The sequence below is a fragment of the Brassica oleracea genome, chromosome C9, assembly GCF_000695525.1.
Source record: "Brassica oleracea var. oleracea cultivar TO1000 chromosome C9, BOL, whole genome shotgun sequence".
Lineage (NCBI taxonomy): Eukaryota > Viridiplantae > Streptophyta > Magnoliopsida > Brassicales > Brassicaceae > Brassica > Brassica oleracea.
In genome coordinates this window covers 27,503,607-27,530,604 of record NC_027756.1, presented here as the reverse complement: position 1 = coordinate 27,530,604, position 26,998 = coordinate 27,503,607, and the positions used below count along the sequence as shown (strand labels likewise).

The window sequence follows — 26,998 nt, the reverse complement described above, 5'->3', positions numbered from 1 at the left end:
AGATCAAAAGAAGACTAAGAAAATAAGAAGCATGTTTGCGATGAATTTTTATTTAATTATAGTTCAAGTATTTTATAAATCATGACTATTTTATTACTGTAAAAAATATGGTAATAGTCATTAGCAAAAAAATTAACTTATGATTTTCATACGTTGTTATAAAATATATACATATTTAAATGTTTCTATTTTTTTGATCGGTTTTATTCGGTTTATTCGGTTTTATCGGTTATATACCGAACCATATCCAAATCCTACGGTTTTTTAAAAATCATATCCATTCGGTTTTATGGTATATACCAAATCCAAACCATATTATCTATTTCGGTTTGGTTCGGTTCGGTACGGTTCGGTTTTGCCATATTGAACGGCCCTACATGTCATCAATTTCAGTGGCCATGTCATATCTGTTTTGTGAAATTGATTATAGAAATAACATGTGGTAAAATCAATTCGCAAATATAGTCTAGGGGATTTACATCATCGTTCACAACTATGATTTAGCAAAGAAGAAATATTACAAATATATTCCACCTCTTTTTTTTATTAACGCTGATTTATTATGACATTACAATTATGAGAAATATTACATAAACGATTTAACAACCGCCAATACTACCTGCCTTATGAGGATCTATGCCTAACTGCATCACCTGAGCCGTACTATGAAGATCCACGCCTGACTGGATTTACTTGCACCATGTTGAAGATCTCTTGTAAGTCTTTCTTCCGTCGTCTGCAGTAATAAATCGCTCTTTCCGGGATTTGAAACCTGGATTTCATGTATTCTGCAATAAATTGCATAGTATGGGATTCGAACCCCAGACCTAGATATAGAAGCCTTTAAACATTAACCATTAAGGTACGGTGCTTCCACGATATTCCACGTCTCTAGAAAACCAATCTTGTCTTCGGACAACTAAAGTAATGTGGTCTTTGTTCTCTAATGAATTTTTTTTTAATTAAAAAATAGAGTAATTGTATAATTGTGTTAGATTCGTGTTCTATAATAATGAATAGCAAATAAATGAATTATTCTAAACTTATTTTGTTTTTGTTCTAAAATATGAAAATTAGCAGAACTGAAATATTTTTACTATAAACGCTAGTTTAGAATGGAGTTTTGTGACACATGAACCAGTTTAAAGCAGTTTGTATACTTTCCTTGTGTTGCAATTTAATTTACTTTTTGCTTACTCGTCTGTTTGTTATTTTCAATCTGTGTTTCATCAGATTCCACTACACGAATCTGATTATATAAATTCTTTTGTTATTACAAAACAGTTGTCTCTAACCACCATTTCTGGAGGAATATACAAATGAAAATTGTATATAAGATTTTTAAATATAACATACTAGGATATTTTCCCATGTTTTAAAAAGTAATTAATTAATATTTACTTTCATTTTATATGATATTTACCTCATTTATTATTTATATATGAAAAATATAAAAAAACTGTTCCAAATAATAATATATTATTATCCTAATTATATAAAAAATTTAATGTACAAAAGTCTGACAGATTTACTTGTTTATTTTTGGTGTATATTGGGTTGTAGTTTTTTTGAGAAATATATTGGGTTGTAGTTACTTTTGAAGTTGAGCTACAACAGTTTTTGGTTCTACGTAGGTAAATCAAATTAATTTTTAAATGCATTTCGTTTATTTGTTTTCTTAAATTGGAAATATAATGTAAAATTTTATAAAAATTTGTTATATAATTTTTGGAAAATTTGAATAATCTATAAATTAAAGTGGTATCAATATATACAAGTTTAGTTTGGATCATTTGACAATTTTAATTTTGATTTTAATCTTTGAATTGGTTATTTATTTTTAAGTTAGTCGTTATCAATAACTTATCATTATTCCTCATCTAACACCTAAAAAATTTAGACTGCGGACCGATGCCAAGTTACCAATTTCCTAGTCAGTACAAATTACATGGCGTGAACGTCCTAGAACTTAGGCCTTGGCATTCGGAGAACCAATCGGATTTCGGTTTGGGTTCGATCGAGTGTTTGGTTTTTGGTTTTATGAATTTCAGCCCCATTCGGATATTATAAAAATTTGGTTCGGATCCGGTTCAGGTTAGTCAGGTTCGCTTCATATTCAGTAACATTTCCAAAAACCGGCTGAACCCAATATAATTTTGGGTTTGGATCTTAATCGAGTTTTCCTTTCCAAAATATTATCTTGTACTTAGTTTCCAAAATATCAATTCCAAAATATATTTTTGGGTTTGGATCTCAATCTAGTTTTCGTTTCCAATATATCCAGTAAAACAAAGACCAAAAAAAATTGAAATGAGAAATGAAAAATGCTCTCATCCCGATTCTTTTTTGGTTATAGTGTAATTTTTGACAAATAAAATTTGAGAGTATAAACAAAAAATTAGAGAACAAAACTCAAAACTATGTGCAAACATATCATATCAGATAAAATCCGAAGCGAAAACCGAGGATTGGCATGAGTATTTTTTGATATTTTGAATTTTTCCTTTTTCAGATATCCATTCGGATTTATTTCGGATAAAACCCATAAGCCGAAATCCATAAAACAAATCCCATTAGGTATTCATGTGGGATTCGATTCGGATTTATTTTTACTGCGTCGGATTCAGTTTGGGTTCTTGGATTCGGTTTATCTGTCCACCCTACTAAAATTCTTCAAGATTTCATTAAAACATAGGTTGATGTTTAAATCTGAATTTCTAAGAAACTGATTATTGACCGAACACTCGGGACTCTTACCATCTTTATAAGAGAAACATAAGCTGGTGATTGACAACTGAAACAAAAATCTCTCTTAATCTCTCCAGTGATGGCTGCAATTCCGATTGCAGCATACAAAGAACAATGCCATTCCATCTTCAGATCTAGTCGTAGCCTGCACATAGAAATAGAAATGTAATGTGTTCCAAGAAACTGAGCATACATTCTATTGGACAAGCAGTGGCAGAAGTACGTAGCGTAGCATAACCAAAGTAGATAGAACTTAAAGCTAGTTTTACCTGAAAGAAGACGGCCTCTCTATGCTGACACTTTGCGCAACGCACATCTTTGGTTCGGGGAACAGTCGGGTCAGAAGCCACGTCCGTTAGGATCTGAGTTTTTTCACTTACAGAGTGATGAACTTCGTTTCTGTGGACACAGTAGTTATCAGCTATTTCCTGCAAGTTAGAGCACTCGCAACGGTGCCAAAAGATGTGAATCCCTTAATCAAAATAATATTAAAAATGGAAAAGTATGAGAGAGAGTACAAAATATGAGAATGGGAGAAAAAATCTTGTCAATTTTCTGATTAGTCCAATTTGTTTTTGACATTAAAATTAAATCACATAATAAAATTACTTAAATATATTAATATAATAATATTTGCCAAAAAATCTTCTAAAGATACCTTCTATAAGGTAGGCAAAAATGAACCAAGCTGAACAAGCCGAACCCAAACCTAGCCAAAATATACACTCCAACCATTCGGTTAAAATTTTTATCAACTCAAATGGTCCAGTTTAGTTTTAAACTGAACCGAACCAAAAAACCGAAGTATTTAATTTGATTAACTAAATATACTAATAATGTTAATATTTAACATATTTAACTGTCTAACCTAAACAGTTAAACATAGTTTTATACATTTTACTTTAAATAAATAACTAACATAAAATAAAAGAATATAAACCTCGTACACTTTCATTAAAACCAAACTCCTATCTATGATACTTATATTCGGTTCAACAATAATGATATAAAATTATTTGATTCCATCTTCTACTTTTTTATTGTGATATTGTTTTTTCGTATAAATATGAAGAAGTTAATAATTTAGTGTCAAATGATGATCTTTTTATCTTTCAAAAATTATATTTTCGTAACCAAACTAGAGAAAAACTAAAAAAATACAACTTGATTGAATTGACAAACACAAACAAAACCGAATTGCACATAAACCAAACCTAAAACAAACCAAACCAAACTAACTTCGGTTGGTTTCAGTTAAAATTTTCTTAGATCCAAACAAACTAAACCGAACCAAACTCAACCCACAACCTGAATCTGAATTTAAATCGTAATGCTCATCCCCACCCTCTACTGGTGATGCTTTTAGCCAAACAATTTTTTTTTTTGGAAAGAAAAATCAAAAAATTAAATGAAATTTAGCTGAAAATATGACAAATAACTACTAGATTAATTCATCTGTGAAGCTAACTCTTTCCATAAATGTATACTTAGAGAACTTGCTTGATAAGCCACACAAAAAGAATGACCTGGTAATCACAATTACGGCAAGCGTAGCGGAGGATCTTTTGCTTCTTGTCCTCCTTTGGATACAAAATGTTATTACTGGAAAATAAAAACCAAACAGAAAGAACAAATCAGTTAAGCGAATTGACGACTTAGACCAAGTAAATTAACTTAAAGAATATTCATTTAGCATTGTGCTTTTACCATTCGCGACAAAATTTCATAGTATAACTTATATCATGACGTCTGATAGGGTGGGCATATCGGTTTAGTTTCGGGTTCGGTTTGGTTTGGTTAATTTGGGTTTTATAAAACTCAACCCAATTAAAACCAAAGTAGCTTTGGTTTGGGTTCGATTTAGTTCGGTTTGGTTTAGATTTAGTTTGGTTTTCTTTAAAAATCTATGAAACAAAAAACAAGTTCGATGACAAAACTCTTAACCACGTCAAAGGAAGAACTACATAATAAGCAAAGAGCAGACTATTTGTAATCTAATTGGCGTAACAAAGACTTGTAAGCATTCCAAAACCTCTTAACTAAAATACTATTTGCATCAACCTTTTTGTTTTTATTGATCCTATAATAACTGTTACATAATTTAGAGAATGAGAATTGGAGAAGATGAACGAAACGAGATGGCTACGATTTAGATGCTTATAGTTTTTAGGTTTTGTTTTCAGTACAATCTTTAGGTATTAGGATTATTTGAATCATATTTGGATTTTTTTAAAAATATATGGAAGTTAAGAAAAAATGGAAAACAAAACTTTAACTACAATATACAATATGTTTACATATATATATATATATAGATAAAAATATATTGGATTATTGGTTTGGTTCGTTTTGAACCCAAACCAAACCAAACCATTCGGGTTGAGTAAAACATGAACCAATTGGGTTATGTAAAGAGCACAGTTTGGTTTGGATCGGTTTAACTTCGGTTGGTTTGGTTTGGATCGGTTCGGTTTGGGTTTTTTGTCCACCCCGGTCTGAATCTGTTGAAAAATGGTTATTGGAAATATATATATTTTAGGATCTAGAATAATCTCCAATATATCCATTGTTGGACGGGTCTAGAGATTTTATAATGGGTTTTGTTAGCGGATTTTTAATGGGTTTAAAAAAAAAAATGTCCATTTAGACCCATTTATTTAAATGGGTTTTAAATGGCTAAGTTTGTTAAGACCCATTTATTAAATGGGTTCTAATTAAAATTAGTGAGGACCTTTTTAACCCATTTATTTTAATATAATTAATTATTTATTTTTTTAGAAAAATGTGATTATATAGTTTTGGCGAAAAACTCGATTTTGCGGTTTTAGCGGGAAAACTCAATTTTTTACGGTTTTGGCGGGAAAACTCAATTTTACAGTTTTGATGAGAAAACTCAATTTTTACGTTTTTGGCGGAAAAATTTGTTTTTTTCGTTTTGGCGTGAAAACTCAATTTTGCGGTTTTGGTGGGAAAACTCGATTTTGCGGTTTTGGTGGGAAAACTCAACATTTACGGTTTTGGCGGAAAAAATTCAATTTTACGGTTTTGGCGGGAAAACTCAATTTTTACGGGGTTGGCGGGAAAACTTGGTTTTACGATTTTGGCGGGAAAACTAAATTTTTACGGGTTTGGCGAGAAAACTCAATTTTACGGTTTTGGCGGGAAAACTCGATTTTACGGTTTTGGCGGAAAAAATCTGATTTTGCGTTTTGGAGGGAAAACTCGATTTTACGGTTTTGGCAGGAAAACTCAATTTTACGGTTTTGGCGGGAAAACTCGATTTTACGGTTTTGGCGGGAAAATTTGATTTTACGTTTTGGTGAGAAAACTCGGTTTTACGGTTTTGGTGGGAAAACTTGATTTTGCTGTTTTAGGGAAAAAAATCAATTTTTCGGTTTTAGAAGAAAATTTGATTTTACGGTTTTACCAGAACAATTTGATTTGTGTTTAAATAATACAAACCCGTAAAATTTTTTTTATTTGTTTCATTTAATCCCGTGTGTATTAATCCTGGAGCATTACAACATGTTTTCATAGCCACGTGTCATCACGAGAATGATTCTTAGAATTGTTAGAAAAATAAGTTGGTCCATATAAACATATACTATGTTTTTTATTAAACTAACTACAAAATTAATTAATAGTATACAAAAGAATATTTTCTTTCGTTAAATAAAAGTTACGGAATTACCTAATATTGTTAACATATATATGATAATTAATGATTATGAATAATACATATTTGATAAAAAAAAATTTAACCTCTCTTTTTTTTGTTTAATTTTATACTATTAAAAAAATTAAACAATCACATTAAGCATATAATAAAAACAATTAGATTTTTTCTTATATGTTATATTTTGAATTTTTAAAAACGACTATAAATTACTAAAAAAGGTAAAAGCTCCACATTAAAAAATTTGTGATCAATGGTTTATCTTTTTTTTTTTGTTCAAGCAAGATACAAATGATCATATATCATAGGGGTGGGCGTTCGGATACACGTTCGGGTTTGTATCGGATATTTCAGTTAAAGGTATAGAACCCATTCGGGTATTTCTACACTCCGAGTCGGGTTCAAGTCTTTTATGTTCGGGTTCAAATATTTTGGGTCGGGTTTGGATATTTAAGTTTTTAAGAAAAATAAATAAATTATTCATTGTTTAAGTTTTTTTGTATTTAAAATATATTTTAACTTAACAGTTTTTTTAAAAAAAATTTAAAAGATTAAACTATTGATAGGTTTGGAGATAAAACTTTAAAAATAGAAAGACACTAATTTAGTTGTTGTTTTGAAATTTTAGATGCAACTTTTGTTAATGCAAGAAACAAGAACTTGATATGTATTTTAAGTGAGTTGCAAATGATTTTGTCAATAATTGTATGTATATTATCTAATTTTGAGCAATAAGAATCATTAATATAAATATTTTGAATAAAGTGTGAGAAATAAACTAGAAATATAGAGTTAAGTATACTTATGTTTGGTTATCTTCGGATATCCATTCGGGTTCGGATATTACCCATTCGGATTCATATATTACCCGAATTGGTGAAATAAGTAATTTTTTTTGTTGTTCTAATTAGATGATTTTTAGACCGAGCTGGTGAATATATACTAGACAAACATTTATATTTCGAGTCTGTACTTATATTCTATAACAGCTTGATATATTAAATTTGAACACTAACCTGTTAATATAGTTTGCAAGTGATTTTTTTTCAAAATTTTGATTCTTAGATATGTATATGGAGTGAAACTAATTTTTACAGATGTCCATTTTTTTTAATTGACACTTATATAATTCACTGAACTCATAAAAGAAGTTAAAAAAAAAAACTTAACTCATATCAATGAAACAAAGACGAGAACGAAAGCACAATTCTATAGAGGTAGAAAATGAAATCACTTATGGAGAGTCAATAGTAAACTAATCGAGATCAGAAAACCTAATTTTCTTTCGTCATTATATAATCGATGTTGCCTATTTGGTTTTGGTGATTTGTGTCAGCCACAAAACTTAATTTCGTTTTGTGCATATGAAGTCTTAAAAATAATTAAAATGAGATGTAATATGTTAACTCTTCAACGACGATGATATATTTAAGAGACCAACATTTGTATTCATCATTTTATAATCGATAAAGATTGTAGTGTTGCAAAATGTTAAAATCATTTCATAAACAAACATTATTATAAGAACTCACTATGCGCATTCGCGCAGGTTATCATCTAGTTTTTGTTAAAAAACATAAAGTTAAAACAATTAAAAATTAAATCAACAATAGATTAAATGAGTCTAAATGGGTTAGTGCAAAATTTGTGAATCTAAATAGGTACCCCTAATAGACATATTTTTAAATGGGTCTAAACGGATATGGATTCTAAATGAGATGGCTCTTAAACTGGGTGAGTTTAAATGGGGTGGATTTTCGGGTCAGACCTCCGAGATATTAGGATCTCCATATTGTTGTGAATCAGTCTCAGAGAAAACCTGGCCGGGTCGTTTGGTTCGATGAGATCATTGTTTGAATAACAGTTGTAATATAATATAGTTTTTTTTGTCAAAACCTAATATCTAATCTAATAAATTATAGTCCTATTTGAAAATTACAATGACATACTTTTTTTTAGACCTATTGAATATATTGTGACTTATCTATTAATTAACCTTCCTATTATTTCTATATATACTATTAACTAACCTTCCTATTATTTCTACATATCTTTCAATTAGTTTTTTTATTAAATATACACTTTATCTCAACCCATTATTTAGTAGATCAATTTAAACCATGTAAATAAGTATCGTTTGGAAAATCAATAGATACGATCAGTGTTTTGAAACCCGATCCGGATCCGCGGTTGAACCGGTAAACCCGGCAATCCAGAAAAAATCCGGTTTGGGTTTTGTGAAAAAACCCAATATTTAGAAACCCGCAAAAACCCACAAAAACCCAGTAGAACCCGGAATCCGATACCGGTTGAACCACTGGTTGAACCAATAAATAATTTTTACTTTTTTTTTTAATTTTTAATTATGTTTTTAGATTATATTTTATATTCTAAATTTCTAATTAAGAAGTTATATACCGACAAAAAAAAGTTAGGTTTTTCCTTTTCAATTTTATATTTGTGATTTTTAGATTTTAATGAAGATTTCACTATGTCACTTGAAGAAAATAAAGTGAACGATGGTAGAGAGAACCAAAACTAGTTGATGTGATTTAGTGTTTATTTATTTTCGTTATTGATAATTTATTATAATGATTTTTTACTTTTGGTTTATTTTGTATTTGAAATTTAATTTATTATTCACATTAAACTTTTAACTATTTATAAATTTTATGTCTTGATTTATTTAGATGTCATAACTCTTATCTTGTTAGACAAAATTATAAATAGTCTAGACTATTTTTTGATATTTTGTATATCAAATGAAAATAAAAATATAGAAATTAAAGTTAAGTATTTTCTGAATGTTATTAAACATAAAAATATACATATCCAAACTATTATTTTATGTTTATAAAAACATTTAGAAAATATTAAATTTACATAGCTGATATATTATTATATAATAAAATTAATTCATTTATTAACCCGCGGTTCGCCCGCGGTTGACCCAGTGACCCATCGACCCGGTAAGTCATCCGGTTCAGTGTCCGGGTCGGGTTTAAAAACATTGGATACGATCATTAACGTTTATATTCAACAGTAGACAAAATAAAATGATTTTTTGTTTAGAGTTTATGGTGCCTCCACCTAACATTATGTGAATCATAAAACATGTTATATTAAAGTTCGATTCAAATATACATTATGATATTATCTTATATTTGTACATTATAATGACTTATAAAACATGTTTTATTACAGAATGAGTCACATATACATTATGTTACTTTCGTACTGGAAATTCTACGACATTGCATATGGTATAGTGTATATACAGAGTTTCATTGTATATCAAAATCAAGCTTTAAGAAGTAGTGTATCAAAGAAATAAAAGTTGTATGCAAACAAGATAGTTATTATGGCTATAAATAAAAATTTAAAACAATCTCTTATTGGTTGATAAATAGAACCATGAAATATTGTGTTTAATTTCCAGATCAAGCTTCCTGAACAATAAAATCTCAGATAATTTTTTTGTTCATTATATCGTTTGTGTAAATAATATTAGCACAGCTGAAACAAATGAAATAGTTGTTAATATATTATACCCCCTATAAGATTTCTTATATCCCAAATCCTTAGAAATAAAAACAAATCAATATCATATATATAAATATATGACAAAAAAAAACAAGATATTTATAATGTTTCTAGATATAAAATGGGAAAAAAAAGTAAAGAGATTCAAATATTTTCAATTCCAAAAAATAAAATTTCCATATAATCTTTATATGAACAACCAAATCGGATATTTATACATAAATTCATTATTTCGTCAATTAAGTCCAAAATATTTTTTCACTCAAGCCCAACGTGATTAAATTTTATATATTATAAGTATTAGCTCTTTAGTATTATTAAAATTATATTAAATTTTAAGGTCTTTATTGATTTGTATAGAAAAAAATTATTAGTTTACATAATTGTTATTGTAATTTAATTCGGACATTAATATAGTATACTCCATCTTCATTTTAATTGTCGTTTTAGATTTTTGCACATATTTTAAAAAATATTTAATTTTGTATATTTTCTAAGTAAAAACATCACTACCTCTACACTTAACAATATTTAACCAATAAAAATTTGGAGAATAAATTTCATAAATTTTGCATTGAAATTCTAAAACGACAGTTATTTTGTTAAAAAAAAAAAATTTATTCTGACACTTAATATGAAACAGAAAGAGTAATATTCTACATTTGAAATTTTAATTATATTGAAATTTTAAACAACAAAACATGAATCCAGATTCATATTATATATGTAAATTGCTTTAGTAAGATACATCAAAATACAAAATTTTGACTTCAAAAATAGAAAAACTCAAATGTTATAGTTCAAAACTTCAAATGCGTCAAATTGATGTAAACGTTTGTTGGATGATAAAATTGATGAGCTAAATAAGGCTATCCCACACTAAAAATTATTGAGAAATTCTCAAGGATAGACCTAAAACTTTTTTTGTCACAAATATAGACCAAAATATAGACCTTAAAAATAATAATGACCAAAATAGACTTAATTTTTTTATCAAAAGAAGTAAATATACACTTATACCCCTAGGATTAATTAATCCAGACATTAGAGTTTAGAGTTAAGGGATGAGGTTTAGGGTTTAGGGTTTAAGGTTTAGGGTTTAGAGTTGAGGAGTGGAGTTTTGGGGATAGGATTTCAAATTTTAAAAAATAAATAAAAATAAAAATTTTCAAAATAAAAAATGCTATTTAGGTCATTTTAGTTTTTGAGATCTATTTTGGTGACAAAAACTTAAAAATATTTATTTGAGAGAATTGCCCAAAACTATTTCAAGGTTTGAAAGCATGAATCAAAATATAGGTACATAGAAATATAAAATTACCATAGATTTTTTTCATTTATAATATAACCTTGAAATATGCTAATTTTTTAAACATATTTAAAATATAAAGACATTTAGTAACACAAGAAAAATCAGAAAGTATAAACAAAAAATATAGCTACGTAAATCAGAATGAACATCCAAAATTTTATACCCCTATTTAGACTCATGCCCTAAATTGAATTTGAAAATTTATCGGGTTCTTAACATTGTCATTTGAAAAAAACCAATGACCAAAAATACTAAATTAAATCCAAACCAAAATAAAAATTCATAAATAACCTAACAGTCACTATTACTGTATTCTTGAACTGAAAACCAAAAACTACATTCAAACCGAAACCAAACTGAAAAACAAAAAATACACTATAGAAGCGAACCGGAACCAAACGTTCATGCCTAAAAATGTTAGTAAACGAATATACATGTTAATAAATTTGGCAAATATTATATATTTATTGTCGGGTATCTCAAAAATTTAGAACTTCAGCCTAGTAGTTTTTTTATTTAAGATAGTTTTGTTTGAAATTCTAAAGTTTTGAGATACTAACAATATATCTAATATTTTTTGCGCCCTAATGGCTTGACGGAAAGTGAATATTTAGTTTTATTAATTATATTTAACTGTTGACGTTTGACGGAACAAAAAGGGCTTCGTCAACGGAAATGTTTTTTTTTATAATTTATTCAAAAAATAACCTTTTGGTTTTGATATATGCAATCACATTATATATTAATGATTTCGATAATTAAATTGGCTTTATATCTACTGAAATAGTCTACCTAAAATTTCCATTAAAAAATTGTACATTTTTCATCTTAATTTTTTCATGTATAACGGATTACAAATTAAATGAAAATAAAAATATCACTTTTATGTGTATCTCAAAATAAGCTTTAAGTTTACGCAGCTTACTTCTCTGACATTGCAGCTTACTTCTTTGACATCTTCACCTCATCTTCTAGTGATTGTTTTGCTACAGTTCAAAGTGCTTTGAAGTCGAAAATTTCAGCAACGCAGAATGAAGCACTTATAGGACTCCCATCTGCATAAGAAATCACAACAGTCATGTTCTCTATTCATCCAGATAAGGCACCCGGGCCAGATGGCTTCTCACTAGTTTCTTTCAATCCAATTGTGACACAGTGGGACCTGCCATGATAAGAGAGATTCAGAACTTCTTCATACACGGATCACTGCCACAAGCTATTAATTCTACACATATCAGGCTGATTCCTAAAATTTCAAGCCCTAAACTGGCTTTCGACTACATGCTTATTGCCTTGTGCAATGTGTATTACAAGGCAATTTCAAAATTACTATCTTTACGTTTGAAACCCCTACTACAGTGCACTATATCGGAGAATCAGTCAGCTTTTATATCTAGCCGTGATCTCAGATAATGTGCTCATTACACATGAGATCCTCCCCTATCTCAAGACCACAAAGGCCAAGAAAAGATACTACATGGCAGTTAAATCTGATATGAATAAAGCAAATGACATATTAGAGTGGAGTTTCATTAAATGTGTCTTATCAACGCTGGGTTTCCATGACACTTTTGTTACCTGGATATTAGAGTGTGTAACAACGGTGTCATACTCCTTCTTAATCAATGATTCTGTTCTTGGAAAGGTGATCCCATAGAGAGGCATCAGGTAGGGTGATCTTTTCTCGCAATACATCTTTATCCTGTGCAATGAAGTTCTATCACGCTTATGTAGAAAAGCTCAACAAGATGGAAGACTACCAGAGGTTAAAATTGCAAAAAAACAGTTCACTTACTGTTTGCAAAACCCAGTTATTTTACATTTTTGATTTTATAATTTGCACAAAGTTAATGTTGATTAACTAATAAATAAAAATCGGCACTATTATTATTATGGTAATATAGTTAGTAATGTGATGTATTGTTAAGATAATATAATTAATAAAATTGTTAAACTGAGTGAATAATTGAAAGACAATTAATGTAATTATATTAATGAAATTATTAAAAAGACATTATACTTCTTTTTTATACTACTATCCATGTATCCAAATAATTTTCATTTATACTGCTATCCATGTTTCCAAATAGTACCAAAAGGTACTTCAGTTTTAATATAGGGGTGGGCGTTCGGATACCCGTTCGGGTTCGGATCGGGTATTTCGAATTTCGGGTATTTCAGTATAGAAGTATAGAACCCGTTCGGATATTTTTACATTTCTGGTCGGGTTTGGGTATTTTAAGTTCGGGTTCGGTTATTTTGGGTCGGTTCAGATATTTAGATTTTGAAGAAAACAAATTAAATTCTTCATTGTTTAAGTTTTTTGTATTTAAAATACATACTTTAACTTAACTGGTTTTCTAATTTATAATATATTAAACTATTAATAGGTTCGAAGATAAAACTTTAAAAATATAAACGCTAATTTAGTTGTTATTTTAAAACTTTGGATGCAACTTTTGTTAATATAAGAAACAAGAGCTTAATATATATTGTAATTGAATAGCAACTGCTTTTATCTATAATTATATGTATATTATCTGCTTTTAAGCCATATGGAGAATCAATTTTAATATTTGAAATAAAATTAGAGAATTAAACTAGAAATAAAGGATCAAATATTCATATGTTCGGTTATATCGAATATCCATTTGGGTTCAGATACTATCCGTTCGGGTTCGGATATCCAATATCTTCTAACTCAATACTCGTTCGGGTATTTTGCTACTTCGGTTCGGATTTCGGTTTTGGTTTTCGAGTCGAGTTCGGTTACGGGTTCGGATATCGGGTATGGTAAATTATAACTTGAGATTACGATATTCTTATCATCACATAAAGCACTGATCTTTGGCCCGCCGACTTTGCAAATTACTGCACAACTCTAAACGTCACCGACTCTACAAGAACGTGATCCCCAAGGCTAGAGATTAATTAGGGCTTTTCTTTCTATATAAATAAGGCCAAAACATCAGCTTCCTTCATCACTTTCGCTTCCAGTAAAACTCTTGCCAATAAATCTTCGCTCTCTTTAAATTAATAAGCATGGCTTCTCCGTTGATTGGTCCACCAGAGCTCCGAGACTCCAAGCCCCTCCTCCCAAAACCCATCATAGCTTCTGGTCCACGCAACCCATTCATAGACCTGATGGTCGAAAACTTCAACAATTCAATCAAAGTGAAGGATCCATCTTCTCCTCAGAAGGGCCTAACCGAGAATGGAGCGGGCACGTACCTCTCCGCAGGCAATCCTTGCCTCGACTTCTTCTTCCACGTTGTTCCCAGCACGCCCAAGAAATCTGTGGATCGGAGGAGCGGCTCCAACTCGCTTGGGACCATGACCCTCTAATAACTCTCAAACTTATATGTAACCTACGTGGAGTCCGTGGTACAGGAAAGTCGGACAAGGAGGGGTTTTACACGGCGGCGCTATGGCTCCATGGTTCCCATCCCAAAACCCTAGCTTGTAACCTAGAGTCTCTCTCCAAGTTTGGCTATTTTAAGGACTTTCCAGAGATTCTTTACCGGATTCTTAAAGGATCCAAGATCCGTGACGCCCAGAAGTCTGAATGGATGCAGAGGAAAAGCTGTAGAGGAAGAGGAAGAAGAGTTGATGGTTTCATCAGTAAAACTGGTCAAGGTAGCCGAAAAAGGAAGACGGCAGCGACGAGAGAGCTGAGGGTAGCGACGGCAGAGATGAAGAACCAAGCTGATAAAGCTATAGCGAGTATAAACCGTACGCTGGAGAAGATCTCTATGGGTAAAGAGGCGTTTACAAGATACTCCCACGACGCCGAGTACCGCTTCCTCCACGAACGCGTCTCCGATCTATTCTCAAACCTCCTAAGGAGAGATCTCGAGTTCCTGACGTCAGGCGAGACGAACAAGATCTCTCTCCATCTATAGACTCTTCCTTCGACAAAGCAACACTTCTCTGCGAGAGCATCGCTAGAAAGCTCTTCCCGCGTGAGACCATCCCTGAATACGAAGGCGTCGAGGAAGCTCACTACGCTTACAGAGTCCGCGACCGGCTAAGGAAACACGTTCTTGTTCCTCTCCGAAAGACTCTGCAGCTCCCGGAGGTTTACATGGGAGCCAAAGAGTGGGGGTCTCTTCCGTACAACCGTGTAGCATCAGTGGCGATGAAGTCGTACAAGGAGATATTCTTGAGCCACGAGGTTTAAGAAGTATCTCGAAGATGCCAAGACTGACTTTCAGAAAGTGTTTGATCTGATCTTGAAAGTCGCTGTAGAAGGGAAGTTGAAGCCGGAGGGGATGATCAAGAGGGTGTTTGTGTTCAGCGACATGGAGTTTGACGAAGCCTCGTCGTCTTATTCCCGTTATAACACAAGGGAAACGAGTAGCTGGGAAACTAACTATCTGGTCATCGTGAGCAAGTACAAAGAGAGAGGGTACGGAGTGCCGGAGATAGTGTTTTGGAACCTGAGGGACTCGAAGTCGACGCCGGTTGCGAGAAGCGATAAAGGTGTGGCATTGGTGAGTGGCTTTTCCAAGAACTTGATCAAAATGTTTTTGGATAATGACGGAGAGATTGATCCCATGACCATCATGGACGCTGTTATATCTGGACCAGAGTACAATGAGCTTGTCGTGATTGACTGAAAGTTTGAAGCTTTGGGTTTTCTTTAATTTTGTCGTACCCAGAAGTTTGTACTTTTTATTATATGTTTTTCGGAAAGTAAATAAAAATGCGTTAATGCTTTGTTCATCTCTATGTTATTTTCTATGGTCTTTTGATTTCTAAGCTATTATGAGGTTCTTGTTGGCTTTGTTTTACTATCTAAAGTCGTTGTGTCAGGAAGAAACAGATAAAACGAGAGAGGGCTATAGCCAGAGCCCAGAGGTCTGTTTTTCCATTTTATGATTATGTCTTCTTCAGTTCTTTATTCTTCAAGGTGTTAAACTCTTTCACAGAAACTATGGAAAGATTTGGTCTGTTGTGTCTCATGTGTGTCTGTTAATGTAAAACCTCATAGCATGTTTATTGCACGTTTCTTAGGTTGAATCTCTTAGAGTAATATAAGATACGGTCTCTTAGCTTTTAACTAAAAACGCTAAAAGACGTCTCTTATGTTTCTTATTTAAGCATGGTGTTCTTAATCTTTTTTTAAAAAATTTTAGTTGGAAAAGTGGGTTTAAAAGACTTAGTTAAGAGAGAGATATATTTGTGTGGTCCATTGCAAGTCTCTTATTTAAGGGTTCTTAAAAAAAAAAAAATTAAAACATTATTGTATTAAACTTCAAATTTATTTATTAAATTCTTATAACATTTTTATCTTAAAAAAAATATGAAGGGGGTTGAAATTAAAAAAAGTGAAAAGTTCAAAAAAAAAAAAACATAAGAAGAGCAAAACACCATGCACCTAGTTGAATCTATTTTTCCTATATCTTATGCGGGTTGTGTCTTGCTTGGAGGATCCATGAGGATGAGCTAGACTAGGTACGTAGCTGCACGAATTTCCGGCTGTGTCTACAAAAACTCTTTGGAACTCCTTGTCTATGGCTCTGTAGAGATGTTGCACGAGCCGTAGAGAACGGAGACAGAGATGTTGCAGGCTCCTCAGCTATGCTTGGCTTCTCTGGAGGATGACTAACCCCACAGAACGAGCTAGAACCAGCTTCATCATCACCAGCAGCCACAACCTCTTCAATCTCCAGCAAAGGATAGTTTGATTCCATCGTTGGCGGCCTTACCACAGGCTCAAACTCTTGAAAATGATTCAGATAACCACCAAAGTGACCCATCATCTCGTCTCTATGCCTCTTAAGCTCACCAACTCTTTCCATATCCAGCATTCATACGAGATCTTTAACACTCCAAAACAAATCTTTTTATACCTTATGAAAAAGCCAAACATGTCAACTAAATCAATCAAACAAAATGAGACCATTGTTCTGAATCTTGTCTGAGAATAAATAACTAAGCACAATAGAACACAATAGAAGTTGTAACACGTGATTTGGTGATAAACAAAGACCAACATGCAAGGATCAGACTTTTTAGTGAGAAACAAACATCACACCAAAAGACCTTGAAATGAACCCACTTGAAAAACTAGAGGATCCTTACTTACTAAAGATCAATTTCAAAGCAAAAGAAATGGTTTTGATATATTCCCAAAATCAGTAGATCATTGATTATTATCAAACCGAGAGTATCAGACTCAACAAATGAAGAAAGTGAAGGACTTCAATAACCACCACACCAACAACTTCAATTAAGCAAGCTCCCACAAGGGTCAAGAACCAAATTCTCAAAGGTGAAAGCTTTATTACTTTTTCTCAAAACATAAACCTAACCTGTGTGCGAAGAAGACGCCGCGGCGGAGGAAGACGTGAGGTTGACGAGAATGAGTCTCTGAGTCGGCTGATGGAGTCGGAGTCGTCGCGGAAAGGTCATCGTCGGAGTCGCCGGTTGATGGAGTCGGAGTCGTCGCGGAGACACGAGAGAAAGAGAGAGGATGCTTTGGTCGAGAGAGAGAGAGGGGTGAGATAATGACACGTGTCCACAAGATCCCGTCTCTTAGAGCACCATTATCGCGGGCTCTTAAGATCCGTATTTAGTATTTTCTGATTTTTTAAAAAAAATTTGGCTAATTAGAGAGGAGACGTAGCTTAATTAAGCCACACAAGAGACGTCTCTTGTGCACACGTGTCCTCTCTCTTTCTCTCTCCTCTCCGCGACGACTCCGACTCCATCAACCGGCGACTCCGACGATGACCTCTCTGCGGCGACTCCGACTCCATCAGCCGACTCAGAGACTCACTTCTCGTCAACCTCACGTCTTCCTCCGCCGCGGCGTCTTCTTCGCACACAGGTTCGAAAACTTGTGTTTTGATGATTCAATTTATTCAATTGAGTTGATGGGTTTGAAGAAAGTTAAGTTCTTTTTTGCTGAGTGTGCTAACAGAGATTTCGATTTGGTTTTGGATGCGTACGAGAGAGGAGACTAAGTCCTTCGTTTTCTTCATTTGTTGAGTCTGATACTCTGCATGGGGTGCACGTCAACTCTTCACTTCAGATTACAAAGGTTCAGATCTTCCATCTTCAAAGAGTAGAAATTTTGTTCCTGATCACTCTTTGATATGGTTTGTTTGCAGAGCTTCTTATTGTTGACTTCATACCCGATATCAATATTGAAACTGCTAAATCTCTACTCAAATAACACAAGCTGCAGTTCTCAGTAACAACATTTCACACTTTTACTCTCTTTTCTCTCTGTTGGTCTTTGATTTGAAAAGTTTTGAGCATTGTTTAATGCAGAAGCATAAGGTATCCAATACTTTTCCTCCTCAATTCGGTCTTGTCAATAGATTCTGGAGATACATTCTAGACCGCGAGGTTCTTACCAAACCTTCTTTTGTAGCTTTAACCTATCGTAAAAACATGTTGATCTTGTGCAGATGTCCTTGACTATCTTCATGATATAACAAGGTTCTTCAAAAGACACCGTGTGGGCTTCATTGTCAAATAACTCTTTGAGCTCAATCTCTGATCTTCCTAAACATTGTACATTTCAAGTCACAACAGGAGGGGTTCCTTTATCCGAGGTTTGCTTTTTGAAAACTTCTAATCCTTTGTGTTTTTGTTGGGTTTTTTACTGAACCTGATGTTTACAATGTCTCTTGGTGTATCAAGATTTCTTTGAAGACAATGGAGAGCAGATTGGTTCCAAATCTTTTCTTTGCAGGAGAGGTAAACATTGCGTTATTTGCTACAATGTTTATTTAGTCGTTCACATACATATACGCATGACAAGACCATCATATGATATGATTCATATCTTTTCTTACATTTTGTGTTTGCAGGTACTAGATGTAGATGGAGTTACAGGAGGATTCAATTTTCAGGTTAACATGCAATTTTCATATTTTTTCTTGCATTGTGTGTGTGTTTTTTTTTTAAATCTATATTTAAAATGTTATGTTTAAGAATTTAATAAATAAATTTGAAGTTTAATAAAATAATGTTTAATTTTTTTTTTAAAGAACTTTTAAACAAGAGACTTGCAATGGACCACACAAATATAACTGTCTCTTAACTAAGTCTCTTAAACCCACTTTTCCAACTAAAAATTATTAAAAAAAGATTAAGAACCCCTGAATGAGTATGTGGGATAATGATGCTGTGATCAGTTACATTCCAATCTCTTAAACCAATGAACCAAAGAGCATCCACGATCTCTTCCTGTTTAGGACGCTTGTATTCTACAAACTGATTTTTTTTTTAATGTATAGAAGTGATTTTTAGACAAAAAAAATTAAAACATTGTTTTGGTCTTGGTTCAGTTTGTGCTATTTTAAACAATCTCTCATATTTACGAGATTCTAAATACCACAAAATATTTATCATATTTTTTTAATGAATTTTAATAGAATGACACTGTTAGATTGAAATTTATGTAAGTTTATAAATTAGTTTCAAATGATTAGTGCTAATAAAATTGTAAGTTACTAAGTAATAACCCGCGCCTTGCGCAGAATGTGATTATTAGTTTCGTTATTTTTTAATAAGGAGACATTAATCTGTGTCTCCATATAGCAGTACGAAACCAATGGCAGACAAAGTTTTCTGGAGCGAGTTTATTCTGTAGCATCACGCCATAGGCATGCTCGCAGGGAATTCCACAAATCTCAAATTTCTTGCAAGTGCAAGTTCTCCTCTCCAAACTCACACGGTAAGTACACCCATCAACCTTTGCTTCATACATCCCATTTGTGCTTCTTTTCACTGTGCATAGTGAAGCTTTCTTATGCTCTTCTGCGAGAAAATCTACAACGTATGGTGTACAAAGACCTGAAACATAAAAACTGAACATGAAAAAATAAAAACAGAACATTAAAATATAAATAAAGCAACACAAGAAAACATAAAAACAGAACATGACTTTACCTTTGTGATTATGAGAAATAGCAGAACGCTTAGCAATGCGTGCCATTGCAAGTCACCTAACGGTTTCCAGCATTGGGACAAATGGCTTCTCTCTAGCATTTGTTATAGTGCTATTGAAAGACTCGGTTGAGTTGTTTTCAACATCTTCACAGCAACTCCCTATCTTGTAGAAAGCTCTACACCAAGTCCTTGGATTCATCCTCTGAACATCATCATACACTGCAGAATCGTAATTGAATATTCTGTCTAAACGTTGTTGGAACTCTGCTTCGTTGTAGCTCCATGCCAAGCCCCATATATATGGTTTCATGTCTGATTTACTCCCATGTTTCTTCTTCAGATTACCATAGATGTGTCTCACACACATTCTGTGCTCAATCTTTGGTAGCGCCAAATTGACAGCGTGTATCAATCCCTAAAAAAAAAACAACTCAGCAATCAGCCCCAAATCGTCTAACCTAAACATAATATCAAGATAAAATGTCTGACCTTTTGGCGATCTGAAACCAAGATAAAATCATTGCCATCCTTCAGCCCCAAGTCGTCTCTAACTTTACTCACAAACCATAACCAGTTGTCATTATTTTCAACTTGGACAACACCCCAAGCTATTGGATATATAGCATTATCAGCATCTCTTCCTAATGCAACCAGAAACTGACCCTTTACTTTGTGTTTCAGGAAGCAACCATCCATCCCTATCAGTGGTCTACATGTATCTTTCCAGGTTTGTTTGATATTATTAAAACAAACGTAAAACCGGTTAAACTCTTCTTTACCATCGGTGTTTGTCAGTGTCTCAATCTCCACTGTTGAATCACTATTTGACAGAATTAGCTCTGCCGCATAATCACGGAGCCGTGCAAACTGGTGATCATATTCAAATTCAATCCACTTCAACGCCTTAATCCTAGCTGCTTGACACTGCGGCCTCGTGACAGTGAGTCCCCATTTCTCCTGAATTATTTCCTCTATTTTCATGGGCATATAATACTCCGGTTCCTCTCTAATCTTATCGACGAACAACCTAGCAATCTGTGGAACCTTCAACATCTCACATGATCCACTAGGAACACAGCTATGCTTTTCTACAAAGACCCTAACTTTCCAGATATTGTCACTAGGAAGCACAGATGCATATACTTTCCATTCACAAGCTTCACCTTCATCTTCACTCAATCCACCAACACATTTAAATCCAATCTTATCTTTATCATACCTGTACTGTTTGATATTACGACCTGTTCTGAGTGCGTAATCAAGGACACACTCCTTAAAAGCCACTCCATTGAAGAATCTTTGATCCTTGTACAATATCCCGTTACCACGCCTCACAGGGTTGCTTGACTTCTGTTTCGAAACTTTCTCACTCTTGTTACCCTCGTTATCGCTGTCATCACTATCACTTTCTGGAATCTCATCATGTCGAATTGAAGGCTCGTTGACGTAGTTATCTACCAGTTGTTCGATTTCGAACGCGTCTCTCTCCACGGCTTCTTCGTCGAACTCATCTTCCACGTTTGGACCCTCTGCGTTTTGAAATGCTTCAGACACTGACTCCATTGATCGCTGCTTCCAAATCGAATGAGATTTTGTTTTCTAGGGTTCAACAAGTTGGGAATTTTTCTATCAAGTGTATCGATGGAGAATACTCGGGTATGGGTTTGGATCACTTTTTTTAATGAGTCCGGGTCTTAAATCGGGTTTAAATCGGGTTTAAATCGATCTTAATTGGATCTTATTTGGTTAACTATCAACTTTAAGTGGTTTATAGTTTAACTTAAACAGTAAACCGATAATAAACCAACTAATTCGATCATTGTGGGGAAATAGGTCTCGAACTATGTATTCAGGGGGAAATAGATATAAAACTTTAATTTCGGGGACATATAGACAGAGGCAATAGTTTCGGAGAGATTTGGCGCTATATGATACTTCTCGTGGGGAAATAGCTCGTCGACCCGGTTAAAGCTACAAAAGAAAGTTTGATAAGAACCTCGCGGTCTAGAATGTATCTCCAGAATCTATTGACAAGACTGAATTGAGGAGGAAAAGTATTGGATACCTTATGCTTCTGCATTAAACAATGCTCAAAACTTTTCAAATCAAAGACCAACAGAGAGAAAAGAGAGTAAATATCGTAAAAGCATGTTGATCTTGTGCAGATGTCCTTGACTATCTTCATGATATAACAGGGTTCTTCAAAAGACACCGTGTGGGCTTCATTGTCAAATAACTTTTTGAGCTCAATCTCTGATCTTCTTAAACATTGTACATTTCAAGTCACAGCAGGAGAGGTTCCTTTATCCGAGGTTTGCTTTTTGAAAACTTCTAATCCTTTGTGTTTTTTGTTGGGGTTTTTACTGAACCTGATGTTTACAACGTCTCTTGGTGTATCAAGATTTCTTTGAAGACAATGGAGAGCAGATTGGTTCCAAATCTTTTCTTTGCAGGAGAGGTAAACATTGCGTTATTTGCTACAATGTTTATTTAGTCGTTCACATACATATACGCATGACAAGACCATCATATGATATGATTCATATATTTTCTTACATTTTTGTGTTTGCAGGTACTAGATGTAGATGGAGTTACATGAGGATTCAATTTTCAGGTTAACATGCAATTTTCATATTTTTTCTTACATTGTGTGTTTTTTTTTTAAATCTATGTTTAAAATGTTATGTTTAAGAATTTAATAAATAAATTTGAAGTTTAATAAAATAATGTTTATTTTTTTTTTAAAGAACTTTTAAACAAGAGACTTGCAATAGACCACACAAATATAGCCGTCTCTTAACTAAGTCTCTTAAACCCACTTTTCCAACTAAAAATATTAAAAAAAGATTAAGAACCCCTGAATGAGTATGTGGGATAATGATGCTCTTATGTGCCTTAATTAAGCGACGTCTCCTCTCTAATTAGCCAATTTTTCTTTTTTTTTTTAATCTGAAAACACTAAATACGGGCCTTAAGAGCCCGCGATAATGGTGCTCTAAGAGACCTACAATAAACGTGCTCTCATATGCTTATGTTTAAAATGAGAAATCTGAACTTGGAAACTTCTTTGGTTCGAGCAACCAGACATCATTCCACTCCTTATCTCTGCAATCTTCACTTCTTTTCACATAGAGACCCTTTTTTTCTCAAAGTTGAAACAACACTATAATGGAGAAATTAACTATACTTTTAAAAGTTGTGTAGTAAAGTCAAAATTTTAAGTAATTTTTGTGTGTTTATGGCATTACTATTGATAAATTTATCAGTTTTGAGCTATAGTAGATTCTGCACTGTAAATTTTAAACGTTGATCTTAGGTTGATGGTAATGCAAGGGGACGCAGGAACATGTCAGTGAGAAATTCAATAGCTCATCAATCAAATTGGTACACTTTAGAATCATCTGTCTAATAGGCTATATATGGGCCTTACGATCGAAGTATTAAGGCCCGTAAGGGTGCTTTGTATTTATGGGCTTTAGGTTTCGAAAAAAGGAGATACTTTATTTTGAAAATGACAACGGCTAAAAGCTGGAAGATTGGGAGGGAAATCGGAGACGCCGTAGTGAAGGCGTCTAGTAACCCTAACCGGAGATGGTACGGGCCTCACATGGCCGCGTCGGTTCGTGCAATCTCTGAACGTATACCGCTTGTCGATTTCGTACTCGAGATCAGAGACGCTCGTGTACGTCTTCTTCTTCATCTCATTGTCTTCAAAGTGTTCGATTAATTGCCTCAGAGAACCAAGCTAAGTTTTTTTTTTCTTTTTGTAGACACCCTTGTCTTCTGAGTATGAGTTGTTGAGAAAGTTTTCACCTTTTTCTTCAACACGGATCGTTGTGCTGAACAAGATGGAGCTTGCGGATCCTTTGGAGTTGAAGAAGTGGATGGCTTACTTTCAAGGGAGAAACTATCTCTCGTATGCAGTTAACTCACATAACAAAGAGTGTGTCAAGAATGTAACTCTCTTTTAATTTCATAATCTTCAGTTCCGTTGTTCTCAATGGCTAAGAGAAACTTAAAAAGACTTTTGTTTTCAGTTTCTCAACTTCTTGCAGAGTCAAGTTAGGGAATTGCACAAATCAGGCCATTCTGGTCATACTACAACTATGATGCTTCTTGGGGTTCCTAACGTAGGAAAATCCGCTCTCGCCAATTCTCTTCATCAGATTGGGAGGATTAGTGCTGCAGGCAAGTAGACCCACTTATCTCTCATATGATCGTCGCTTCTTGATCTAACATGTTTCATTTACAGAGAAAGGGAAGCTAAAGCATACAACAGTTAGTTCACAGCCTGGAGATACTAAAGACATTATGAGCTTGAAGGTTTGTTCCATTCTTATTTCAGTTTCTTTGTATGCTTATTATGTTCTTGGCTCAGTTTATATGTCCTTGTAAGGCTACTACTTGCCTTCCTGTTTGTTTGAGGTGTGCATGCTGCTACTAGTTTAAGTCTGAGGGGTTTATTTGGCTCAGATCGGTAGCCATCCTAACGTCTATGTTCTAGACACGCCTGGAGTTTTTCCTCCTAAGCTGCTTGATGCTGAGATATGCTCGAAGTTGGCATTAGCAGGTCTGATCAGCACTTAACAAACATGATATCTCGCCTACTAAAAATTTTGATGTATGTTCACTCTAAGAGATAGTGTGGAAAACTTACAGGTTTGTTCTTTTTCCCGCAATGTAGGAGCTATTCCGGATGATATAATTGGGGAGACAGAACTAGCACGGTTTTGTCTGACCCTACTAAACTCGAGCCATGAATACAAGAAATGGGCAAAACTGTGCAAATCCCAGGATGTTACAGGAAGTTTATCCAATGAAAGCTCCACTTCTAGTGCCCAACGTAAGAGGCAGTACCCAACAGATCATACACAGGTACCATAACAAGACAAAAGCATTGTTTGGTACTCGGTTGTCTTTCATTTGTTGAATGCATCATTGTTTTATCGATTGCAGGATTTTATAGTTTACGATGTACGGAGGGTTCTGTACGAGACAATTTCAGTATTTAACGGAAACTTAGAAGATGATATCAGCATGGGAGAACTTGTAGAGACGCAATTTGCTGCGTTAAGAACAGTGCTTAGGGTTACAGAAGAGGCAAGTGAGTTTGCTGATCTCAGAGTTGCTTCTAAGATATTGAATCTTTATAGAACTGGTAGACTTGGGCATTACACCCTGGAGCATGCTTCTTGTTGAGCCAGATCTTAACACGAGCATTTATAAGATTTATGTGATTGTGATGATATCTTCTTGTTGCTTAATTTTTATTAACGGTCAAAAGATCGCTCTTGATTGTACTTCCATTCGCGGAAGTTTTCTTTTGTGGGTCCACATCTTTTTTTGATCAGAAAGGTTCGGTTTTTGTTATGGCCGTCTCCGTCTGTTATTTGTTTCGTTAAAAGCTGCTTCTGATCATGTGTTACAAAGACTGGTAAACGAACAGAGAGTGGAATCAATTGATTTGGAAGCGAAAGCATGTTCGTTTTGTATGGAAGGAAACATCATTAAGATGCCTGAATGTTTACATATGTTTCATCAAGGTTGTATCTTTGATCATCATTGTATGTGTTCTTGTGCTTTTAAATTTTGTTTTTCTCCTTCTATGTGTTCGTATTGAATGTCTAAACTCTTTAAGACCGAAAATTTTCATTTTGAAAATAGTACCAGAACCTCGAGAAAAATGAAGAACTTTCTTGATATCTTTTCACTTTCTTAGTTCTTAGTTCTTACATATGTTCATATAAACCCTAATTATCTAGGTACATAGGTTAGTTCATAAGAATCAATAAACGAAAAGACAGTTCGTAATGGCGACTTCTAGGGCGATTGAAAAGACGATTTTACCGTTAACTTTTGGATTTTTTCCGAAGATTTTAGAGCAGTTATTCTTCATATCGATCTGGCAGTGGGGTGGTTTGTACATAATTGTACCCATGATTCCTCTATTTCTGTAGTGGGGAGTTTTCTTCACCACGATGAAACAGTTATCGAAAGTTTTTGGCGAGAGATAGGGCTTATATATTTTGATAAGTATTCAATTTCGGTCTACAAACTTTTTACTCAAATTCTCTGCACTTATCGATTTGATTGTGCTCTTGCGATCATGGGGGAAAATCTGAGAAGGGCTATTCAAGATTTGAATCCTAGAATTGATGATGCTCTGGTGGCTTTATCTGCAGCGGTTTGTTCTGAGGTTCGGAGGGTGAACCAGTTCTCGATGATGGGTAGACCTTCTATGCAAACGAAGAAAAACATACGAGCGCTCATGAATTCCTTGCCGAAAATGTGGGGTCTTGCTGGCCTTATCTCAGGGCGTATTGTTCATAGGAGGAAGTTTCAATTTGTGTTCCCCAAGGAGGAGATGCTTTCATCGGTGTTAACAAGGGGTCCTTGAGCCTTTAATGATCAGATGCTGATCATCGATGGAGTGTGGGAATGGATGATCAGGATCTCAATCATATTCCGTTTTGGGTGCAGATTAGGGGAATTCCATTGAAGTATCTCAACGAACCGGTCATTCGTAACATTGGTGATAGGATGGGAGAGGTCATGTCAGTGTATTTTAATCCAGACGTGAATGCGGCGGTTGAGTTTGTGCGTGTGCGTCTCAACTGGAATGTTGAAAAATTCCCTTAAGTTCCAGAGGAACTTTCAGTTCTCTCATGGAATCAATACGTTGCTGAAGTCTAGGTACGAGCGTTTAAGGAGATTTTGTGATCAATGTGGTATGATTACACATGATTCCGGTGAGTGTCTGCCTGTTGTAGGAGACCAGATGGAGAATGATAATTGTGGGGGGGGGGGGG

At 33.8% G+C, this 26,998-nt stretch overlaps 3 protein-coding genes, 1 long non-coding RNA gene and 1 pseudogene across 4 annotated transcripts; 4 read left to right on the top strand and 1 right to left on the bottom strand.

The window, feature by feature from the left end:
• Positions 1-2,812: 2,812 nt before the first annotated feature.
• Positions 2,813-4,475, bottom strand: LOC106317647 (DNA-directed RNA polymerases II, IV and V subunit 9A-like). Its single transcript, XM_013755434.1, has 4 exons — positions 4,456-4,475; positions 4,275-4,350; positions 3,018-3,176; positions 2,813-2,893 (listed from the first exon to the last, which is right to left on the bottom strand). Exons 1-4 carry the CDS (start codon positions 4,473-4,475, stop codon positions 2,813-2,815), a joined length of 336 nt encoding a protein of 111 aa, XP_013610888.1.
• A 9,812-nt stretch (positions 4,476-14,287) lies between these two features.
• On the top strand, positions 14,288-15,937 carry LOC106317042 (annotated as a pseudogene).
• Positions 15,938-18,347: 2,410 nt separating this feature from the next.
• LOC106318567 lies at positions 18,348-22,403 on the top strand. The gene is made up of 3 exons (XR_001265327.1): positions 18,348-18,480; positions 18,561-18,638; positions 22,385-22,403. It is a non-coding gene; the product is annotated as an uncharacterized LOC106318567 (long non-coding RNA).
• A 4-nt stretch (positions 22,404-22,407) lies between these two features.
• On the top strand, positions 22,408-25,484 carry LOC106318566 (DAR GTPase 2, mitochondrial). Its single transcript, XM_013756595.1, has 11 exons — positions 22,408-22,501; positions 22,591-22,647; positions 22,762-22,803; positions 23,506-23,573; positions 23,669-23,871; positions 23,960-24,145; positions 24,227-24,377; positions 24,442-24,512; positions 24,663-24,759; positions 24,874-25,064; positions 25,146-25,484. Exons 5-11 carry the CDS (start codon positions 23,701-23,703, stop codon positions 25,386-25,388), a joined length of 1,110 nt encoding a protein of 369 aa, XP_013612049.1. The 5' UTR covers positions 22,408-22,501; positions 22,591-22,647; positions 22,762-22,803; positions 23,506-23,573; positions 23,669-23,700; the 3' UTR covers positions 25,389-25,484.
• An 811-nt stretch (positions 25,485-26,295) lies between these two features.
• On the top strand, positions 26,296-26,828 carry LOC106314698. Its single transcript, XM_013752528.1, has 2 exons — positions 26,296-26,565; positions 26,670-26,828. The coding sequence occupies exons 1-2, from the start codon at positions 26,296-26,298 to the stop codon at positions 26,826-26,828; spliced, it is 429 nt and encodes a 142-aa protein (XP_013607982.1).
• Positions 26,829-26,998: the final 170 nt, after the last annotated feature.